Below are 23219 nucleotides of genomic sequence, written 5' to 3' on the forward strand. Positions count from 1 at the left end.
ATATTTATCTTCCTTTCCCTATGGAGTTTACTGGTACCACCAAATGTGTCATAGTTAGAAGCAGAATTTTACCAACACCCAGATTCTGTAATTGCTTAATATATTCTACAATGTCTAATATATCACATCTTTTAAGCCTTCGTCCATTTATCTTTACATTTCAAAACTCTGAACATGAGGACAGCATATATTTAAGTTCAGTATTTAATAGTAAAATTTTAATGTAAATACAATAAAACATAAAAATGTAAGTACAATAAAACATAAAAATGATTTTTAAAATTGTGATTAGAAAGTACTCTAATTAGCAAATGTGTTTTAAATTAAATTACAAATAACATGGTGAGATAAGTATTCTCATATATTGATAATGAGATGTGAATGTTAGTGGCCTTTCCAGGAAGTCATTAAAAATGTCTATCAAGAAACTTTTAAAAATATGTACACCTTTAAAAAATAAATCCCATAACCAAGAATGTAGCCTAAGAATATAATCAGCAATATGTTTAAAACTGTTTAAAAACAACTTCCTAAAAATGTTCATAACATTATTTAGTGGTAAAAAAATTAGGAGCAATACACATGAAAATTAATGAAAGGTAGTTAATTATGGAAGTTATGATAAATACATATGATAAAATATTACCCATTAAAACTACGTTTTGAAAGCTATCTCATGCAGGACAAAATGCTCATGCTATATTGATCAAAAAAAGTTTAAATATTACATTTTATTTTAGTATGTGGAAATTTCTAGATGGCATTCCACATTATTTTTCTTCTCTTTATTTGTATTTTATATTTTACTACAATAATTATTTATTAATTTTATTATCAGAGAAATAAACAGTACTTTTTTATGTTAATATAATAGATTAGATTTTTCATTTTCCTTCAAGTTAAAATATCTAAAGAAGATTTGGTTAGTAACAGTTGGATACTTTTCAAGTTATATAACAAATTTTACATCAATTCTGTATAATATGCAATGAATTCTAGAAAATAAACTCAAATATTTATAACTAAGTCATACATATAAGCAATAGAAAAACTTATAGATGCATACTGAGAAATATTACAATGAAGTGTTGTTCTTATTTCTAAAATCCATTCCTTTCTTCTCTTCAAGGAACAAATGTTTCTGGAACAGCTGAGTTTTTATTTTGGAAAAATATAACCTTGAGTCTCTTCACATCATACACAGAAATTAACTCAAATCTTATAAACTACAACCATAAATCTTCTAGAAGAAATACAGAGTGGCCTCGGCGTAGGCAGAGATTTCTTAAATAGGATACCAAAAGAACAACAAAAGAAGAAAAAAAGATACACTGGACTTCATCAAGATAAAAAATCTCTGCTCTTTGAAAGATACCTTTTCAAAAATTTTAAAAGGCAAGCCATAAACAACCCAATTACAAAATAGCCCAAAGAACCTGACAAACACTTCATAAAAGAAAACTGGCCCAAAAAAAACATGAAAAAAAAATCAATATCACTAGTTATCATGACACACAAATTAAAACCACCATGATATATCATTACGAACTCACAAAAATGGTTCAAATTACAAACACTGACTAGAAAGTGTTGGCTAGGATGTGAGTAACTAAATCTCTCCTATATTGCTGATGGGAATAGCAAAGTCTAACAACTTGGGAAAACAGACTGACAGTATCTTACAAAATTAAAATACATTTAGCATATGACTGAGCACTACCACTCCTTGATATTTACCCAAGAGTTGTAAAAACATATGTCCACATATGTAAACAAAGATTTGTGTACAAATGTAGCAACTTTATTCATAACAGCCATGGAAAGAATATAAATGTCCATCAACAGGTGAAAGGATAAACAAATTGTAATATATACATACAACAGAATACTGCTCAGCAACAGAACCTCTGATACACTCAACACCATAGATTAATCTCAAAACCCATATGCTGAGCAAAAATAACCAGACACACAAGAATTCACAGTCATCGTCAGATTTTCTAGAATAGGCAAAACTAACAAATAGTCACAAAAGACCTATCAGTGGTTGTCTGGGGCTAGAGTGGAGGGATTGACTGCTTGGGATGTGTGGGAACATTTTAGGGGTGTCATCCTTGTGAGGTTGAACCCTGGGATTCACTTGTCAAACTCATCAAATTGCACACTTAAAAGGGAGCATTGTTATACCTCAATAAAACTTATTTTAAAATAATATTTCTTACCTAGCTACTATCCTCAATCATTCCCAAAGTTATATTTACATTGAGCCTTACTTATTGACTAACCATGGGTCCTGTTCTACAGCTCCATCACTTTATTCTCGGTAATTTTCCTTTTTTATTGGATTTTTTTCACTTTTCAACCTGTCCAGTATTACTTTCTTTTATTCATTTTCCATCATCTCCATTTTCCCATCTTCTTTTTACAGATGAATAAAATCTACCACACACTTACATCTTTTTCAATATTCCTCAGTCGAACTTTCATAAATGTTCCTCTGGGTCTTCTATGTATTAGTTCATTCCACACATCCTACCTGATCTGCCTGCTCTGCTCCATCAGAGCTCTCTTCAATGACAGCACTACCATGTGTCAATATGCAGTGTTCTTAGACACCCTGCACCACAGTGACTGTGTATAACAGTGCAATGCAAGACACATTCTGAAGGAAAAAAAGAGAGTCCCTTGGCTATACATTTGCCAGCTGGGGCTGTAAATCAAACTACATAAGCCAATAAAAAGTAAAAGAAAAGGTTTGGACTATGTGTGTAAACAGTAACAACAACAAAAATATGTTTGCCATGATAATTGAGTTATTTCAAGTTGCTTAATCATCCACCTATACCGGATACTCTATTATCATGAGAACACTCAGAAAGTGCCACGCTGCTTGTGCATTCATTCTTCATTCATTCAACAATTAGTAATTGAGCACCCAGGATGAGTAGCTGTCTCTGCTGCAACACAGCCCTTTAGTGACCATGATTTCCAGTGGGCAGAGATAAAATTTGTCCATTTCCATTTTACTGGTGGACTATTTGGTAATACGTTTTGTCCTCCATTCTCTGCTCAGTCTACTCTAGTCTTTATGGAATTGACAATTAGATCTTGTCCTCAGAAGGCAGATATTGGCTTATTGATGTTTTTTCTCTTTATTTCATATATTCTCACTCCTCCTGACAGCACAGCATTGATATGCTGACATTTTATTCATACAATTCTGAATTCCTTTCTCCCCCTCTAAACGTGAAAATAAGAGTGATTCTTTATTTTTCTAACCCCAGCTCTGACACAATCAAGCACTCAAATGTTTGTTGAATGGATTGTCTCATTTTACTTCATACTAAATAAGCAAAGATTTTGAATAGTTACTTTTTTATACACTGTCTAAACTTGATTTTACGAAACAGAAAACTTTCTTGTTCTACCAGTTAATTTACAGAGCAAAGAATTTAAATGAATTAATATTCCATTTAGTTACCATCTAATTCAAGTGTTTTAATTAATAAATAAAACTTAAGCATCTGAGTCTCTATCTGAATAAAGATAAAAATGTATTAGTGCTACTCTCTTGCATATTTAATAAACAGCACTGCATTACCCTTCCAAACTTTATCTGACAATAAACACATCTTTTCTTTTCCAGAAACCTTCAATGGTTCCCCATTTCCTAAAGAACAAAGTTAAAAATTCATTTCCCCAGTACTCAAAGTCCTTTAAAATCTGTCTTTATCCTAACTTTTAACCTAAATTCTAGAAATCCCCTTTGAGTCTGACTCTGCCCCAATCAACCGATTCACTGATTTCTTACATCCTCATTTTGGGAAAGCCAATAGCTTTCCTCTGATAATTTATTCCCTCCTGGTACTTGCTTCCTCCCAGTTTTCCAATGTCCACATAATTTATGTATGTCAGGGCCTCTCACAGCAGTTTACTTGGTATCTCTCTTATAGCAGCCACCACTTTCTATCTTGTAATGTACATGTCACGTCTCCAGTAGACTGTGTGATTCCTGAAGACAGATGTTCTATTTGATTAAACTTTGGATATTTCATATTACCTAGCCCAGTACCATTGAATAAATGGATGCAAAAATTGTATCAATCATTTTTATTAAAGTTTTGGGAAAAAACAGTGCTTCCCTACTGTTCAGAACTTTTAATCATTCTTTGTAAGACTTCAGAGGCTTGGCCCCAAAGGAAACTGCTGAGGAAAATTGCAACCTAAATTAATTAGTATACTGTAGAAACTCAATAAATGTAAAATTGCTAAAGTCTGAAAGCCTACCTTTCAGACAGGTAAGCCTGCCAGAGTACTATTCTCCTAATTAAATATGACATTTTTTTACCCAAGGTCGGTGGCCACCTCCTTCTTTGTCCTCCAGAAATATTCCTATATGCGTAAATATTTTATAAATACTATATAAATGTTATGATTATTTTGCCTTAAATTAGTCTAGGCACCTGAGTCAGGGACACGGCATAACACTGTGGTTCAAAGTGTGGGCTCAAAAGTCTGACAAACCAGGCTGTGAGCCCTTTCTTCCCTCTTCTTAGTTTTGAAACCTTGGGGAAGTTAATTAACCTTTTCAGATCTCAGTTTCTTATATGTAAATAAGAATAATAATAGTACCTACCCTCAATGCCACTGTGAGAACTAATCGAAACAGTGTATCTATAAAGCACTTGGCACAGTAAACCTCATAATTATTCATTATTACAATTTATTTTTCTTCCTGACATTGCTATGCCCATGTGGACTGGAGAAGGGCTCAGAGTGAATTGTAAATAAAACTATGAAAGGCAAAAGCAAAATCAAAAGTCAAAATTTTATAAAGTCTATTAACTTTTGAAAACTATTTATAAACTTGATCGAAAATTATCTGGGACATATATGCCTTTAATCCAAGGTGACTGTCCATATGTCCCACTTTTTGTATGACTATAAATATTATCACCTGAAAGTTCCAGTGGTCATCATAATTTAGGTGGGGCAATTCCAATACTGACAGTGCATTTTAACCAATCACACTCTTCTACCCTCCCCCCAAAAGGTAAAGCCATATTTTTAAAAAAAAGAAAAATGTGGCATTAGGGTTCTTTTCCTTTTTAATTAATTAATTAATTTAATGGCTGTGTTGGGTCTTCATTGCTGTGCATGGGCTTTCTCTAGTTGCGGTGTGCGGGGGCTACTCTTCATTGCGGTGCGTGGGCTTCTCATTGCAGTGGTTTCTCTTGTTGTGGAGCACAGGCTTTAGGCACGTGGGCTCCAGTAGTTGTGGCTCGCGGGCTCTAGAGTGCAGGGTCAGTAACTGTGGTGCACGGGCTTACTTGCTCCGCGGCATGTGGGATCTTCACAGACAAGGGCTCAAACCCGTGTCCCCTGAGTTGGCAGGTGGATTCTTAACCACTGCACCACCAGGGAAGTCCCAAATGTGGTGTTAGTCTTAACACTTTAATTCACAAGTTTTCGGTTTCCTCTCACACCTAGTCACAGGAACTCTCCCCTGAAGCACTAAAGATTAATCAAACAAAATCAATAAACATTTACTGTTTAATAAATAAGTACATGGCTAGGCGTTAATGTTATGAGAAGATCATTTAGAAAGAAACAAAAGAGGGAATTCCCTGGCAGTCCAGTGATTAGGACTCTGCTCTTTCCCTGCCAGGGCCTAGGTTCGATCCCTGGCTGGGAAACTAAGATCCTGCAAGGCTACCTGTGTCCCCAGATTTATGAGAGGAAAGCAGGGAGTGTCCCAGGCAGGATCAAGGGAAACATGGAGGTATGGCATCGAGATTCCAGTCAACAATTCCACTCATCTTCTTGATTTCCCCCAATTCAGAGCAGCAGTGAAGAGGTCTTAAGGGATACAAGTGGATGAAAGTAACTTTGCAAAACCTTAAAATACCAGATAAGGTGATACTTACTGTTTTATAAATGATCTGAAACCAGAATGGTCCCTAGGAAATATTTTCCTGACTGGGATTTATACATCCTACTAGACAGGGAGTTTTGGCTGAGTCTCTCTAGTGTCTCTGAGAATGAAGACAATCCAGTCAATTCACATTTTCAGACTGTGTACTCCATACTGGTATTTGAATGAAAGCATGGCACTTAAACTCCAATGCAAACTGGCATTAAGTGATAACAAAGCCCTTTACTGAACTTGCATTGTAATACCCAACTCCTGTTCCATTCGTTGTTAAAATTCTGGCACTCCCTCTTAACCACACCGTGAAATCATAGGAGGTACTGGTCTCTGGATCCAGCTCCTGGCACAGCGCTACTCTAACCCTTACAATGTCCTACGTTATAAGAGCACCAGAAGCATCTTTTGTTCTAATGTTTGGTCCATGACCCTGGTTCCTGACACGGAGCTCCTACATCCCTTGGAATTTCCTGGGATTAGAGCATCTAATAGGAGCATCTTTTGTTTTAATGAGGTGACTCTGGGTGGGCTCCTGGATAGCTCCTGGATGGGGCTGGTCACCAGAAAGACCAGGCCATGATTAGATGCTTGGAATATTCAGCTCCACCTCCCATCCTCCAGGAATGGGAGAAGGGCTGGAGACTGACTTGGCAATCGATCATATCTATATGATGAAACCTCCATAAAAATCCCAAAAGTATAGGGTTCAGAGAATTTTTGGGTTGGTCAACACATCTACATGACAGGAGGGTCATATCCCCAACTCCATGGGCACAGAAGCTCCTGTACTTGTGACCTTTCTGGACCTCAACCTATGTAACTCTTCATCTGGCTGTTCACACATATCCTTTATTATATCCTTTATAATAAACTGGTAAATGTAAATAAATGTTACCCTGAGTTCCGTGAGGCATTCTGGCAAATTATCAAACTCAAGAAGTGTTCAAGGAAGCGCCAAGTTATAGCAGGTTGATCAGAAGTACTGGTGACAACCTGGGACCGGCGATCCGTGTATGAAGTGGGGGCATCCTTGTGGGACTGAGCCCTTAACTTGTGGGGTCTGATGCTTACTCCAGATAGGCAGTGTCAGAATTGTAGGACACTCAGCTGACGTTGCAGAGAATTGCTTGGTGTGGGGGAAAAGTCCACACATCTGGTGTTAGAAGTATTGCGTGTGTGAGTAAAAGAGAAACACAGAAGTGATTCCCCATATGCTCGCTCTGCCTCAGTTTCCTTATATGTAAAAGAAGAAGAATGTCTACTTCACATATTTTTTGTGAAAATTAAGTTAACATGTGTAAATAATTTAGAGCAATCATAGCTTATAATTATTTTTGTTATCATTGGCTAATGTACTTATCTTTGTCTATATACAAGCAACAACTTTCTTAGATATTCCTCTCCCTCCCCTTTTCTTGAAGGTAAATTTTATTTCATTTCCCAAGTATGTGTAATATGTTCAAGATTCAAGATCAGTTAAAGAAGTGCAGGTTCCTTCCCTTCTCGAATATCATAACTTTAGATCCCTTTTGTCTTCTGTGATGATGAGAAGGCTCTTCTGGGGTTTCCAAGCAGACCTCTCCCCATGTCACTTCCACATCACCAGTTCTCATAGCAGACTACACATTGTCTATGGACTGACCAAAAGCCAGATACGAAAATAGTTCATTTTCCATAGTTTTATTGAAAAAAATAGCTAGAAACATAATTCTTCATTTGGAGATGAGCGTGACTTAAAACCATGACTCATATCCATTTTATTTTACAGATGGTGACTGAGGCCCAGAGAGACAAATTAACTTGCCTGAGGACGTGCGGCCCTGGGTGGAGGTGGTGGAGGAGGACTCATTATGCATGGTGCTCATGCAGACTGGCCACATGACCTCAGATTTCCCCAAAGCGTTTGTGGGTGCACTGCAGCAACACCGGTCTTTTTAAATACCTGTTCTCTCAAATAGCTATTCTAACTCTTCCAACTTGGGAGCAGCACCACTTAGTACTCCATACCAGTTAGGAGTTAGAAATATCCTTCGGTGCAGGCTTTCCTGGTTGCGCAGTGGTTGAGAGTCCGCCTGCATCAGTCCGGGAAGATCCCACATGCCACGGAGCAGCTGGGCCCGTGAGCCATGGCCGCTGAGCCTGCGCGTCCGGAGCCCGTGCTCCGCAACGGGAGAGGCCACAGCAGTGAGAGGCCCGCGTACCGCAAAAAAAAAAAAAAAAATCCTTCGGTGCATTTTAGCTCTAAGTGGCCCCAGAGTGGCATAAAAGAGTTAATATGCTCCCCTGACAAGAACTTATGTTACCCAAAAGCAATCCTCTAGAAAATAGGAAAAGGAAAAGGATTCATGGGTCTGTATCTAATATTGGAACAAGTCTTTGTGCTCCCATGAAAGTCCCTAAAATAATCATTTTTTACAGCATCGTTCAATAATTGATGTGCGAAATGATAATGCTGACTCAGAAGGAAAGATTTAATTATATCCCATATACTCCATTTAATAAGGAAGAGAAGAATGTAATCCGTTTTAGAAAGAATAATGATGGCTTTTAAGTTTGATACTTAGAGTTTAATAATGTAGTCAACTTCCTACTGAACAGTTCCATTCAGTTGCCCAACATGTGTCTCAAACTCAACATGTCCAAAATAAACTCAATATCCACCCTCAAAACGTCTCCTCCTCCATCTCCGCTCTCAGGAAACTGGATCAAATAATGCCCTGCAAGAAACCTGAGATCTGTCCTCGGCACTTCCATCTCCTCCACCCGCCAGAGCCAGTCAAGCAAGCTCCCAATATCTCAAATACCTCTTCATTATACCCACTTCTCTCACAACTCACTGGCACTGCTCTGCTCTAAGCAGCCCTCACCTCCCACACAGAATTCACGAAAGGCTACCACAACTTCCTACCCTGCCTCCGTGAAGAGATGGCTCTTCCCCAATCTAGTCTCCACATGTGATCTCTCCACAACACAGAGGTGATCATGTCTGCTGTCTTTTAAACCTCTTCAGTGGCTTCCCATTTTATTCAAATCCATTCAGTGGCTCTTATTCACTCGCTTAGTTATCTGTATTATGTAACAGATACATCAAACCCACATCCAAAACAAACCTAGGACCCTAGTAACGCTCCACATTACTGTTGCCCCCTGCACATGACAAACGACATCCTAAATCCTATGTTCATAATTAGCTTTATTGCTTCATAAAAAGTCTTGTCATATCTCTGTAGAGTCCTAAAGCGTATATTTTAAATTTTTAGTTAGTTTTAGCTTTTCAAATTGTACCATGCCATATATCATCTCTGAAAGATATCAATAAACTTCTGTACTTACTATTGTATCATGAGGATTAATTCATACTGGTACAGGTTGCTGTAGTTCATTCATTTGACTAAAATATACTATTCTCTTTCATTTTATATCACTATTCATACATCAGCTTTTCCTTTGACTGACCTATGGATTATTTTCAGCTTTCATTTTTATGAACAGTAGCGCTATGAAATATTTGTTTATATGGAAAAACTTATATCACTAGGAGTGCTGAGTCATCCATGAATTTTTTAGATTTCAGAGATGATGCCAAACCGTTATCTGAAGTTACTATAAAAATGTGGAGGTGCATCACCTCTAACAACTGGTATTATCAGCCTTTTTAATTTTTGCCAATTGAATGAATATAAATACATCATTATAGTCTTGGTCTGCATTTCCCTCATCACAATTAATGTTAAATATTTTTTCATAAGGTTCTTTTTTTGTTTTGTTATATTTGTTTCCTTTTCCAAGGAGTATCTATTCATGTTTATTGCCCATTTTTTCCTGTTGGCCTATGTGGGCTTCTCATACTAATAACGGGAGTTATTTATATATACCTGACAATAATCTCTCAGTTACATGTTCTTTGAACATCTTCTACAGTTTGTAACTTCCCTTTTTACCTTTTTTAAGGTATATTTAAGTGAATCAACTTTCTCAATTTTAATATAGTCAAATTTATCAATATTTTCTTTTATGGTCAATGATTTTGTATAGTGTTTTAGAATTGTTCCTTAATTCATGGTCTTATAAATGCCTATTTTTTTTCTGCTAAAAGTTAAGTTTTCTTGTGACATTAATATTTCCAAAGTATATCTTGGTTTATGACATGAGTTAAGCATCCAGCTTCATCTGTTTTCCACCCAGATTACCATTTTATTTTCAGCTATATTTATTGAAAGAGCTCTTCTTTCCCACATTGATCTGTAGTGCTTCCTCAGTCATATACTGAATGGTCCAAACTTGTGTGTGTGTACTTCTAGGGTCTCTATTCTGTTGCATTGTGCAGTTTGTCTACCCTTTGTGCCAATTACTACAGCCTTGATCACCAAGGTTTTGTTAAGGAATTTGCCAAAAGTCACACAACTAATTCAAGGTGGAGGAGGTGAGGACCAGGCCGGTCAACAAAGCTGGGCTTTTAACTGTGGGGTAATCTTGTTATACCACCTATGAAGCCAGAGGTCCTGATGCTTGGGATGTTTTTCTTTGACCATTACTAGACTATGTTCTTCTTTTTTTTTAAATTGAGATATAATTGACATGCAACTTTGTTAAGTTTAAGATGCACAACTTGTTAACTTGAGAGGCACTTAACAAATAATTGATGATTTGGTGAATGAATGAACATATCTCAAAAATTAATTCAGAGTGTATGCTAATATTGGATATTTACAAGTTGTTTAAAATTTAGAACTAGAAGGGATCTTAGAAAACCCCTAGTCCAAGCCCTTTGTTTTAATAATGGAGACACAAAGGTCTGGAAAGATCAAATTTTTTGTCAAAAAAGCCTGTTTTTAACATATCTAGAACATGAAAATTTCAGTCAAGTGCACTTTGCACAACATCACCTACCTGTAAATAAAATATTATTTGAAATACATGGCACAAATTCCTAAATAAAGTAATATTCTGAAATAATAAGTAACAGTAGAAGATGAAATTAAAAACCATAAAGCCTAATTTTCATTTTTTCAAGACAAATATTACCGTATAACATTAAATAAGTCTTAAAAATAAAGAGAGTATTGTTTAATTTTACATTTTAAGTACATGGAAAAATTACTATTTTTGCCTTGCATCATTAAATTTTACTTTTTGAGATTTGAAACTTAGCATTAAATCAGCAAAACTGCTTTTTTGGTACTTCCAGAAAAGGCTGTCATAGTTTTGCTGAATCAGATTATAACATTTTTTGTGACCAATCTAGAAGTCTCCATTCAACAAATGACAAAGTGAACATTCTAAACTGATGTGATCCATCAAAACACATTTCCACTTTCAGCCAAGCAGCAGCTCAACTGGTTCTAACAAAAAACCAAAAAAGGCTGATTTATTCTGGGATCCTAACCAAAGATCAGCAAATTAATCCCCATATTCATTTATCGAAAACTGATGGACTCATAAAGTTCTCCTCTTTGAATAATTCTAATTAAAGGCATAAAAAATGTATATAAACTACCTATATGGGTCTAGGTTCTGTCAGTTCCAAAGTACTTTCTCTCAATTCTTTGTATTAGTCAAAAAATGTAGTGAGAGAATTAGACTCATTTTGAAAAGAGGAAGATAATCAGAATTTCTCCAACTGGACCAGAGAATTATTGCAAAGCAAACTAAAGATGTCCAACAAACTCTTTCAACAAAAATTAATTTTTGGAAATGCTTTTCTCTGTTTCCCTAAACTTCACACAACTGATAATATCAATGAAATTCATTTTATTAGCATAGTTTGATTAATAAATAACCTCAAAAATATCTGTAACATTAAAAGCAGATTACATTCATTAAATAAATGCAAATCTCAAGTCAGTAATTTAGATTCACTTTTCCAAAAGGTACAAACATATCAACAGGAACTCAAAGTTTACCTTTTGTCATGTTTATAAAGAAACATTTTGCTAAGTAGAGAATTAATGTAAACTAGATTTTTTTTTTAATGTTTAATTCAATGAGAATAAAACTAATTTCAAGCATGCTTAAGTACTTTAGAAGCACTCATTTACTAGGAATATTTTAGAAGTAAATTAATAGGTATTTAAGTCAACAGAAAGCATAGGAAAATTACTTGGAATAACTTCAGGAAATGAATCTCTATGACTTTACTTAATAAATCACCATTTATATAAATTATTATGTTTCTTTAGCATTCACTCTTATCTAGTCATTGAAACTGGTTCCTAAATAGGGAATATTGAGTTAAAGTGACTTTATAATACACTTGAAATTATCTTTTGCCTTTAACATAGGGCAACAACCTGGTAGCCCACAGGTTAAATCTGGCCACCAACATGTGTTTTGTTAAAAATACATTGTGCCTTTTTTTTTTTTTATTGCTTTTGGAAGTTTTAAGGGCTGTCATGTGTAGTCTCATTTTGCTACAATCCTCACCATCTCACTGTAGTAGTTTTCCTCTTTTATGTTATGTGCTTGGACTCTAAAGGCTTATACTTCTGGAAGCCAAAATTTAAAATTCTGTCCAATTTGAATGTTCACTACAGTCACAAAACATTGGAATTATTAGAATTAGAAGGTACCTTAGAGGTTAGCTAACTCATTTCTTCTGACAAGACACCTGAGGCCAAGAAACATAAAGTAGCTTTCCCATGGTTAAATGTACATTAATAGTTCTGCCCAAATGCTTTCATGTTTTGTCATGAGTCACCACCATTTTCATCGCTATGAAAGAAACATTTGCTTCATAAGCACTTACCCCTCAGGGCAGGTAGCAGGGACCTCTCCTTCTTGTCATCACATTTGTTACATTCACTGAAGTACAGGAGTAAGAAGACATCAACAAGAACCCACATCAGTGAAGTGGCTAGAACCACCTTGCAGTAAACAAACCTCCTCATGTCTTTCCTTGATTTCTAGTTAACACAGAGATCGAAGACAGATACAACTGTGATAAATCCAAGCCACAGGGGTGAACTCCAGGATAAAAGCAGGATGCACCCCACTGTATTAAAAAAAAAGAAGAAAAATTAATTATTGAAAAGTTTATTTTGCATAAATGTGATATAACATGAAATATATGACTTATTTAATGCTCCCATATATATCGGCACTTGGCCTTCAAGTTCAGAATTAAAAGCCCAAATAAATGAAAGTTTTGTAAGTAAGCCAGGTGGCTAAAATTCTAACAGCTAATCCTAGATCTGCCACTACTCTGCTGGGCCCTTGACAACTACTTGATTTCTTCAAGTTGTATTGCCTTTTTCTTAAAGTCCTTTCATGGTATTCTGTAAAGCACCAGGTTGTAAAATAGTGCAATTCTAAATTTACTGGGATTCAGCACTTTTAAGGAGCCAATACTGCTGAACTAGAAATCATCCTGGACTACTATCTATTGCAGTGGCTAAGAGCTGGACTTTATGCATAGATAGGCCTGGGCCTATTTACTTCCTATGTAGGGGAGACTTTCTAAGCCTCAGTTTTCTCATTTATAAAATGAAAATAATAATGTCAAACTTAAAGATTTGCTATGAGGACCAAATACGATAACACTTGTAAACTGTCCTGCAGAACACATAGTTATTAATGTTAAGATATAAAACAAACACACACACAAAATTCTCAGATTCTCAAAAAGGGCAATTACATGGAATAAGTCACCAGTTATTTAGGCTTAAAAAGCCCATCTGCTCTGCATAGAAAGTATCCACTACAAATGTGCATTTGAGAATGGGCAGTACACATTCAAAGAAATTATCAGAGAATAATTTCAGAGGATAATACATTAATATAAAGTGACTTAAAATAACCAGAGCAAGGATTCTAAAGGCATAACAAAGACATGTGTGCAATTATTGAGAGATATTCAATACCATACACATATTTGTTTTATTTACACTACATAGAACAATAACTACCTGGTTAATTCATTTCTATCTCTACAGTAACTATATCAAAATAAAAGTCTCGTATAATTTGATACATTAAAATAATAGAAACTGGAGTATATATTTATTGATGTGAATAAGATAAGTAACAGTTTTGACAGATATTTGAGGAGAACAGCTATTAAATACAAAGATACTTGGACTATTTCACAAACACTTGTCTCAAAATAAAAACATCAAAGTACAATTTGCTGAGGCAGAAGTTCTTTAAATTAATGGCAGCTGACTTTGCATCATAAAGCAACACAAATGCTGTTGCCTGTTACAAATCTAACCAGACTAGTAACAAAGTTTACATGAAGCGACAATTTAAAAAATTATTATAACAAAGACTCTACTTTCAATATCTACATAAAATTTACATTTATTCAACATATATTTAAAACAGAAAGATACAAAATGTACAAATCTAAGGAATGCATGATATTTGAGGTTTATTTGTTATTTTTCTTGAAAAAATGGCATACTAATTATTTTATTTCGTTTCAACTTCATTTTTCTGTAAAAATTATAACTAAACACTGGAATTCAACCTCTAAACCTGACGACAAGGGAATGATTCCCATATATATATTTCCTGTTACTTTATGTATATTTCACTGAATATGATATTTGAAACAATTCAAGCTATTAAATTTTCTGTCTTTTTTTGGTCCTAAGATGGAACAGGCGCCTTCAGTTTGTTGTAGAAAAAAGTCCTATGGAAATGCATATATAACACTGATGGTAACTAGATGGCCATTCCCAGATTTAGAAGGAATACCTTAAAATAAAATATCCTATAATAAAAATCTATATATTATATAATATCTATATATTACAGGCTCTTTTTATCATAAAGATCTATAATAAAAGACATAAAAAGAACCATCCCTGGCTCTGAGTTTAGGTAGGCATTTTGCCTTTCTATGCTTCATTTTCTTTACTTATATTTCCTTCCCCATCCATCTCACAAAATCGTAAGGCTTAAGCAAAATAAACAATGAGAACATTTTTTAAAAGAAATATAAAGAATATTATTATAATAGAAAACCTGAAATCACTTAATATTAAAATGTCTAAGATAAGTCATTTCTTAATAAGAGCCTAACAGTAGAGGTTATTGAGAATTTAATTTAAACTTTAGCCATAATAGAAAGTGAAAATCACATCTTATTGCCACTTCAAGCATCATTCAAATTATTCTAATTTCATACCCTGGTACATCTATATGTCAAGATATTAACATTGAGAAAACTCTGACTTTACTATTTTATGTGATAAAACTAAGCTGCTGTATACATTTTTGTTTATTTATGAAACAATCTTTCCTTATATATTTCAAGTTTTTAATTCTATCTACTGTGAAAACACCTCTACCTAAACATATTAAATTTTATCATTCTTTATCTGCTGGTACTTGTAAAATAGTAATCTCGTACACTGTTTCAATACTCTTCTTCATAAGAACGAAACTGATTGAGCAGAAGGATGGTACAATATACAAAGTAACACTAACCAACATAAGCACAGTTGGTGGCCCAGGTTTATTTAAGAGAATCAGCATCTGTATTATGTTTTTATTCCAGTAAGTCCCTATTTATTTGCAAACACTACTCTGTTCCTCAAGCCAAATCCAAGTTCTGCAATATCTCTGGCTTGCCAAATCAATGTGGAGCATGACTAACTTTGCATAAACTACAGGCTCTTCTATCCAAAAATACGACCCCTTTTCTAATCGTTTCAAAATCTTTTGAGCACAGTTATTCCCCTCTTTAAAAATATATCTCTAGATAAGAAAACGTCAGGAGTTAGAAAGCTATCAAGTGCCATCTTTTTATTTTTTTAATTAATTTATTTATTTTTATTTATTTTTGGCTGCGTTGGGTCTTCGTTGCTGCGCGTGGGCTTCCTCTAGTTGCAGTGAGCGGGGGCTACTCTTCATTGCGGTGCGCGGGCTTTTCATTGCAGTGGCTTCTCTTGTTGCAGAGCACATGCTCTAGGCACTCAGGCTTCAGTAGTTGTGGCATGTGGGCTCAGTAATTGTGGCTCGCGGAATCTAGAGCGCAAGGCTGAGTAGTTGTGGTGCACGGGCTTAGTTGCTCTGCGGCATGTGGAATCTTCCCGGACAAGGGCTCAAACCCGTGTCCCCTGCATTGGCAGGCGGATTCTTAACCACTGCACCACCAGGGAAGTCCTCAAGTGCCATCTTGCTAGTCATATTGCCTTTCCTTTTCTTCTTGCCCACTAGATAATGGTGTTAGCCAGAAATTCTGAGAGATTACAGAATTTTTGTTTGAAAATATACACCATTTTTGGGCTTCCCTGGTGGCGCAGTGGTTGAGAGTCCGCCTGCCGATGCAGGGGACGCGGGTTTGTGCCCCGGTCCGGGAAGATCCCACATGCCGCGGAGCGGCTGGGCCCGTGAGCCATGGCCACTGAGCCTGCGCGTCCGGAGCCTGTGCTCCGCAACGGGAGAGGCCACGACAGTGAGAGGCCCGCGTACCGCAAACAAACAAAAAAAATACACCATTTTTACTATTCTATAAAAAAATGTATTTCAAATATAAAAAAATAAGATGTAAGTAAAGCTTAGGAGTTTGGTAACTATGTTTTTAAAATAAGAAAGAAATTTTTGTTTTTAATTAGGAAGTTATCACTTACCCGGGGAATCTACTCTAGTTGCTTTCAGACATATTTTTATCTGTAGCCAAATATTTTCTTTTGTAGAAAACTGCATAATAGGTGCAAATTTATTAAGTCTGTTTTATGAGGCTATACTTGAGGCTGCCAAAGGATGAAGCTCATGGAAGAGTGCGGGCAGTACTTCCAGAACTTTCAGGGACCCAACGCACTTTAAATGTTTTAAATAGCTAGGCAGGAGCTTCTGAGAGCTGATGACTGAACAATTATGCAGTTTGGTTTAAGGACTGATAAATCTAGTGAGTAAGCTTTGAAAAAATACCATGAATTAGTTACAGGTCTTATTGACAGAAAGTCTGATCTTCACATGAATGAAGATTTAAAATTCAGGTGGGCTAGAGGAATCTATCTGCAGCCTAAACCAGGGTCCACCATAAAAACCACTGTAAACCGTAAAACCCATGCCACAAGGAAAGATACACTAAGAGACAAAGAAGCAGTCAATGATAATGTTAAATGAATGCCTCATGTGGAAAGATGGTGGAAAAGAAGAAAAAAAATACTTCACTTGCATTTAAACTAAGGAAATTTCAAATATTCATAAATTTGACTATTAGGATGAAACCAAGCATAAAACCTATGACTATATATTGCAGAGTTACAATGCCATGATCTGAATCAGGGTTCCCACACTCACTAATTGTAAGGCTTAATTCAAGTTTCTTAGATATTCTATGCCTCCATTTTTCTATTCACAAAATATGAACAGTAGACGCTACCTCATAAGACTCTGAGTATCTGATGAATTAATACACATAAAGCTCTTATAACAGTGCCTGACACATAGGAGGAGTTCAATATACACTAGTTATTATTAGTAGCAATAGTAATACTATCACCATGAACAGCATAGAAAGAACAAGAAAAAAAGAATGAGAATTCTCTTCCCCAATCCTTCTAGAAGCAGTATATGTTCAGTGTGTATGTTTAGGGGGTCAGGAGACAAGATGAGCATCGCAAATATATTCAGTATTTAAAGTATATTTATATTAAATTGAAAATGTATTTAACGTTAAATATATTCAATATTTGAGCATTACAAATATATTTTATATTTAATTATGAGAAATATATTTAACAGATTTAGTTGCTGATGGAGTATGGGTTACACAGGATTTTACAATTGTCAAAACTCATTGAACTGTACACTTAAGATCTGTGCATTTCACTCTATGTAAATTACAGCTCATTTTCTTAAGGCAAAACCAAAATGTTAATGTACCTATTATATGATTCCCTGATTTAATGACATTTTGATTAACTAAAGAAATTATAGTAAGAGTGCTTCTACTTATGACCTTTCTGATCTCATTTCTTACCAAGTGACCAGTCCGTTTTCCCTGCCCACTGATATGGTCAGAGCTCCATGCTCTTACTTCCTTCAAATCTTAGGTTCTAGCACACGGAGTGCCTTCCTACCAACCTATATAAAAGAGCACACAACTTAATCACTCTATATTTCCTTGGCTCACTTTATTTTTCTCTTGGTACCTATTCACAACCTCCCAGCATATTAAAAAAATGTTTTTTGTAATTTGTTTATTATTTGTCCCTTTTTCTTAAATAGTAAGCTGTATGAGAACAAGGTTTCATATCTCTTACATATGCCCTCTCTCACTTCAATATATTTAAATTTTAAAACTCCAGCAGTGTTTTATGTGCAGAATTGTACTCCTCCCTCCCCGCAGAAGATTCATATGTGAAGTCTTAACCCCCAGTATTTTAGAATGTGACTTTGGGGATAGATCCTTTAAAGAGGTAATTAAGTAAAAATTAGGTCATACAAATGGGCTCTCGTCCAATACGACTGGTATCTATCTAAGAAGAGGTTATTAGGACACAGACACACATAGAGGAAAGGCCATGTGAAGACAGAGAAGGTGGTCGTCTACACACAACACAGAGAGGCTTCAGAATGAAACCAACTCTACTGACACATTGATTTTGGACTTCTAAAATCTGCGAGAAAATTAATTTCTGTTGTTTAAGTCACCCAGTCTGTCATACTTTGTTATGGCAGCCTTAGCAAACCAATACACTGGTTAAATTTAACTTTCCCCTACACCACTCCTACATGCAAACAGATGAACATGACTAGAAAGAAACCCCAAAAATATGCTGCCTGTTCTCACTTTAAATCTATGAATTCACACTGGACTTGCAGTGCCTGGCAGCCATCCTGCAATAGTTCTAGTCAAATCAATCTCCATCCCTCGGATAACATTTGCACCTTGTTTGCCTTCAGACTGCCATCTCCAAACTATTTCCTGTCAGCTCATCACTACATGTATTCATTTAGCAGAGAAGATATAAACAATCAGAAGAGAATTTTGCATACTGCCACGTGGAGTGTATCAACTTGCTGGTTCCTATTACTGCCACCCCTAAATCTGCAAGTCCAAGTGTGACAATGGAGGAACTATCCTTTTAGGAGTACAGCACCCTCCGCTCCCACACATTCACGAATTTTACTGATGCACTTTTCTCTTTTGCACCAGTTTTTCTTCTCGAATGAGTCATTTCTATCAATACAAAGATGCTATATGGAAAATCATCTTAAACCAAGTTGACCCCACCCACATTCCTCTTCAGCGATCCTTCGTGCTCTCTGCTCACCTGTAATACAAAATTCTGCAAAGAACTATGTATAATCACTGTCTACACATCCCATATCCTTATCCTCCCATTCTCTTTTAAACTCAACAGGCTTAAGCTCCTTCCACTATATGGAAAACATATTGGATACAGTCATGGCCAGGTCCAATTGTCAATTCTCAATATCTTATAAAACTCCTAGGCAGGATTTGACGTAAATTAGCCAAAATACTTTGTACTCTTTTCTGGCAACTCTTTTCTTTCACATCCCCTATTTGATCTTACAGCAAATTCTGTTGGCTCTACCTTCAGATTTAACACACTTCTCACCAATTCCACTGCTGCCATTCTAAACCAAGCCACCATCACCAACTTGACATATTGTTTCAACTTTTTTTTTAAACATCTTTATTGAGATATAATTCACATACTATTAAATTCACCCATTTGGTGTACAATGCAATGGCTTGTAGTATAGTCACAGAGTTGTGCATCCATTACCACAATCAATTTTAGAACACTTGCATTACCTTGAAAGAAAGCAACTCCCCTTTGCTATAACCCTTCAACCCTCCCGTTGCCCCTAGCTCTAAGTTACCACTAATTGAGTTTCTGTCTCTATAGATTTGCCCATTCTGAACACTTCATATAAATGAAGTCATACAATATGTGGTCCTTTGTGACTGTCTTCTTCAGTTAGCATAATGTTTTCAAGACTTTATCCATGTTGTAGGATATACCAGTACTTTATTTCTTTTTCTTGACAAATAATATTTCATTGTATGGATATACCACATTTTATTTATCCATGTAGCAGTTGATCCCCATTTGTGTTGTTCCCACTTTTTGGCTATCATGAATAATTTGGTGATGAACATTCATGCACAAGTTTTTATACAGACATATGTATTTGTTTCTCAAGTATATACATAGGAGTGGGATCACTCAATTATTTTCTTAAATACACCCCCATAGAAATCTATTCTCCACACAGAAGGCGGTCTGATCATGCTAAAACTTAAGTTTGATCAGATCTCTTCTATGTTCTGATCATTATTGACAAATGGCTTTTTTGTCACATTTAAAGTAAATTCCAAATCCCTAACTTCGCTGTAACACAAACAAATCTGGACCTTGACTGCCTTTCAGATTTCATCTTCTAACTCTCTCTCCTTTACTTAATGCACTCCAGAATCTTTGTGCTTGAAGTACCCTCTAGAACGCTGTTCGCCTAAGTAATTCAATGGCACAACCCTTCACCCTTTATTCAGATCTCTGCTCAAACATCCCCAGAGTCTTCTTTTCTGGGCCAACTTATCTGAGATAATGCCCTTCCACCATCTATGCAATATACTTATGTGGTTTATTCGGAATACGTATCACTAGTACTTGTTAATTTATTTATTGCCTCCTTCCGCCCCATGGAATTATGTCTGTTATTCTCTGTGCTATCCTTAAGACACCAAAAACATTTTCTGGCACAAAATAGGTGCTTGATAAACACCTGTTAAATGAATGAATGCAAGAAGGACCGAGAAGTAAAAGGTCTGGTAAAAATGTGGGGAAAATTAAACAAACCTTGGCAATCATAATAATGAAAACTGAAAACATTAAACATTCATTTGGTTGAGCTGTGGGTGAATGGTGTTCTAAACTGAAAATAACTTGTTCACCAGCATAAAGCTGCTCTCTTGCTTCATGCCCTCTGATACCTCTGGTCCCCTCTACCCTGACTTCAACTGCTTTAAGACAAAAATATGATTAAGGGTGAAGGTGAGGCAGGTTGTCACCAGAGCAGACTGAAGTTCCTATGCACCTGTATAAATATGGTTCAGAGGTTAAGGGGGGATGGTGGGAGTAGAATTTCCACCTACAGCTCTGTTTGAGTATGGCTCTGTTTAGTACAGGCACCTAAGTCATCATCTTACCCAGTCTCAGGTTACACTGTTGCTGTTCTCTTCCAATCAGCCACCTCTGGCAACAGTACTGTGGCCCATGAAACTAAACTGGGTCGGTTTTCTGATTTCCAGACCGCCTACAGTCTGACAATACTGTGTCTTTTGTTGCAAAGGCCACTCAATGATGGAGTAATAGGAAAGGTATTAGATTTCCCATAAACACTACCAAAGTTTTTGCTGAATGTTGGAATGACCTCCTCAGAAACTGACTGAAAAAGATATCTGACCAAACTTCTAATCAACTCCTGGTCCACCCACCTGAGCAGGACAGTGGCTTACTAAGTTTGGCCTTCCCAAAAGAAAGTTCATCTTCTCTTGGCCACCTACTGATTAATGATCAGGATGAAATGGGTGGGGAATTTTATAAAATTATTTTTGAAAATATGGATTCCACCCCGTCCATTCCTGAACATGGTGCATTTTTCTCTCCCCAACAACAACCTCAGGTCAGTCCGGTTGGCATACCTCTAACAGGCAGTGCAGCCACAAAGAGGCCTGGAGCATTAAAACTTAATTCTGACTCCACCACGTGGATTCTTGTGTTGGACTGACATGGTCCTAGACCATGAGGATAATAAGTTCTTTGTTGTGTACACTGCTAATGGAATCCAACTACAAGGGACAATGTGAGCCAACATAGGTGGTATCTGTAAGTTTTGTAAAAATGCCCTTGTCCCACTCATATTTAACCCTTCCATATGAAAGGTCTGGGTCACAGTAAAAGATGTTGTAAAAAGAGAGATGATGTTATATTTATTAGGCTAGGACACACAAAATGTCATGGCTATGGAGGGAGCTTAACAACCCTGATATCTGAGGAGAAAACAAATTGTATCCGAAGAGGTGGAGGGAAGCGGTGGGTGAGGGGCGGTCAATTCATACTCTCTTTGTCTCCCCAACATTAGAGCCTGGCAATATAATCACATGGCCTGCCCGAGTGAAGCAGCTTCCGCAGCTGGCAGTCTGAACTACTATCTCTTTGTCACCTCATCCCTATGCTATAAAACCGAAACACTCATGTGGGCATGACCAGACCTGAACTACTAGCCTGCTGTGCCTGATGCCCTCAATGGCAGCTACCAAAAAAGAGACCCTTTCTCTGCTTCCCCCGATGTCTGAGCAGCTTTGGGTTATGCTCTATATGGCCATCCAGGCTATAAATAAGTCTTCAGTGACATGGCACATGCTTAACCGTATCAATATAATGGTAATCCAAATCAAGTTTACCAGCAAATATTGAACTAGAGTGACCCGTGTCCCTTTGGACTTTATGTTTGGATCTGGGGCAGAATGGCCTATGGACTGTCTTGCCACTGAGGACTGAGGTACTTGATTGCCTACTGTAATGACAACCAAGGATCAGCAAATCGGGCTAAATTCTCTTGCACTAGTCCCCTGGATAATAAGGTGGCCTTAGGCTACATCTGGGCTGCATAAAATAAGACCTACTGATACCCTCTGAGACTTCTTTACAGAGATTGAGTCCAGGACCCTGGGAGACATGATTGAAGTCAAAACTGCAGGTTTGCCTAATCCTGCTGTTTTAAGTTTTGCTCATAATAACCTTAAGTAAATACAGTATGAGAAAAATTGAATGGAATCGTTCCCAGCCTCTATCAGATTAATCAAGATGTTCAATGGAATGGCAGGCTCATGTGAAAATTCACCAGAAGCCAAAATGATGGAGGACCCAAAGGTAGCTATTGTTGGGAGACCCTCCTCCTTAGGGTCTCTCACACTCCTACACTTCTCGCTGTGTGTGCCTATATGCAGGGCCCCAAACACTCTTCACACAGGCCGTTTCTCAGGGCTGTGTTTACAGTGATCAACTTAAAGAATGAGGTGAGGTCTTTCTCTGGGACAAAGAGCAACCTTTTACTGCTTTCTATAAAATGGTGGATTCCCTATGGCTATTGTTCTTTTGCTGAAATGCAGCCTATCGTGTGTGCAGACATCCACTGGTGCAGTCCACACTACCTCTGTGGGATCTGGGAGGCAAGGGGAGCTGACACAAACATGTTGAAACTTAAGCTACTTGCTGTGCCGTGACTAAAAACGTCCTTTGCCCTGACACAGGAGTCTATTCTGCCAACGTCCATGAAACAGTAACAATCTAACTTA

At 36.6% G+C, this 23219-nt stretch overlaps 1 protein-coding gene across 6 annotated transcripts in view; it reads right to left on the minus strand.

Moving 5' to 3' along the window:
- GALNT13 (polypeptide N-acetylgalactosaminyltransferase 13) overlaps nucleotides 1–23219 on the minus strand; it is a 562369-nt gene that overhangs the window by 482594 nt on the left and 56556 nt on the right. For 5 of the 6 annotated variants that reach the window (XM_067741899.1, XM_067741902.1, XM_067741901.1 and 2 more), the window contains exon 3: nucleotides 12675–12920. In XM_067741899.1, coding sequence (XP_067598000.1) covers nucleotides 12675–12816 — 142 coding nt within the window. In that variant the 5' untranslated portion in view covers nucleotides 12817–12920. Of the gene's footprint in view, nucleotides 1–12674; nucleotides 12921–23219 lie in introns of those variants that run through there. The other variant, XM_067741903.1, reaches the window with a different exon arrangement.

This window comes from Pseudorca crassidens, chromosome 6 (assembly GCF_039906515.1).
Source record: "Pseudorca crassidens isolate mPseCra1 chromosome 6, mPseCra1.hap1, whole genome shotgun sequence".
NCBI classification, from domain to species: Eukaryota; Metazoa; Chordata; class Mammalia; order Artiodactyla; family Delphinidae; genus Pseudorca; species Pseudorca crassidens.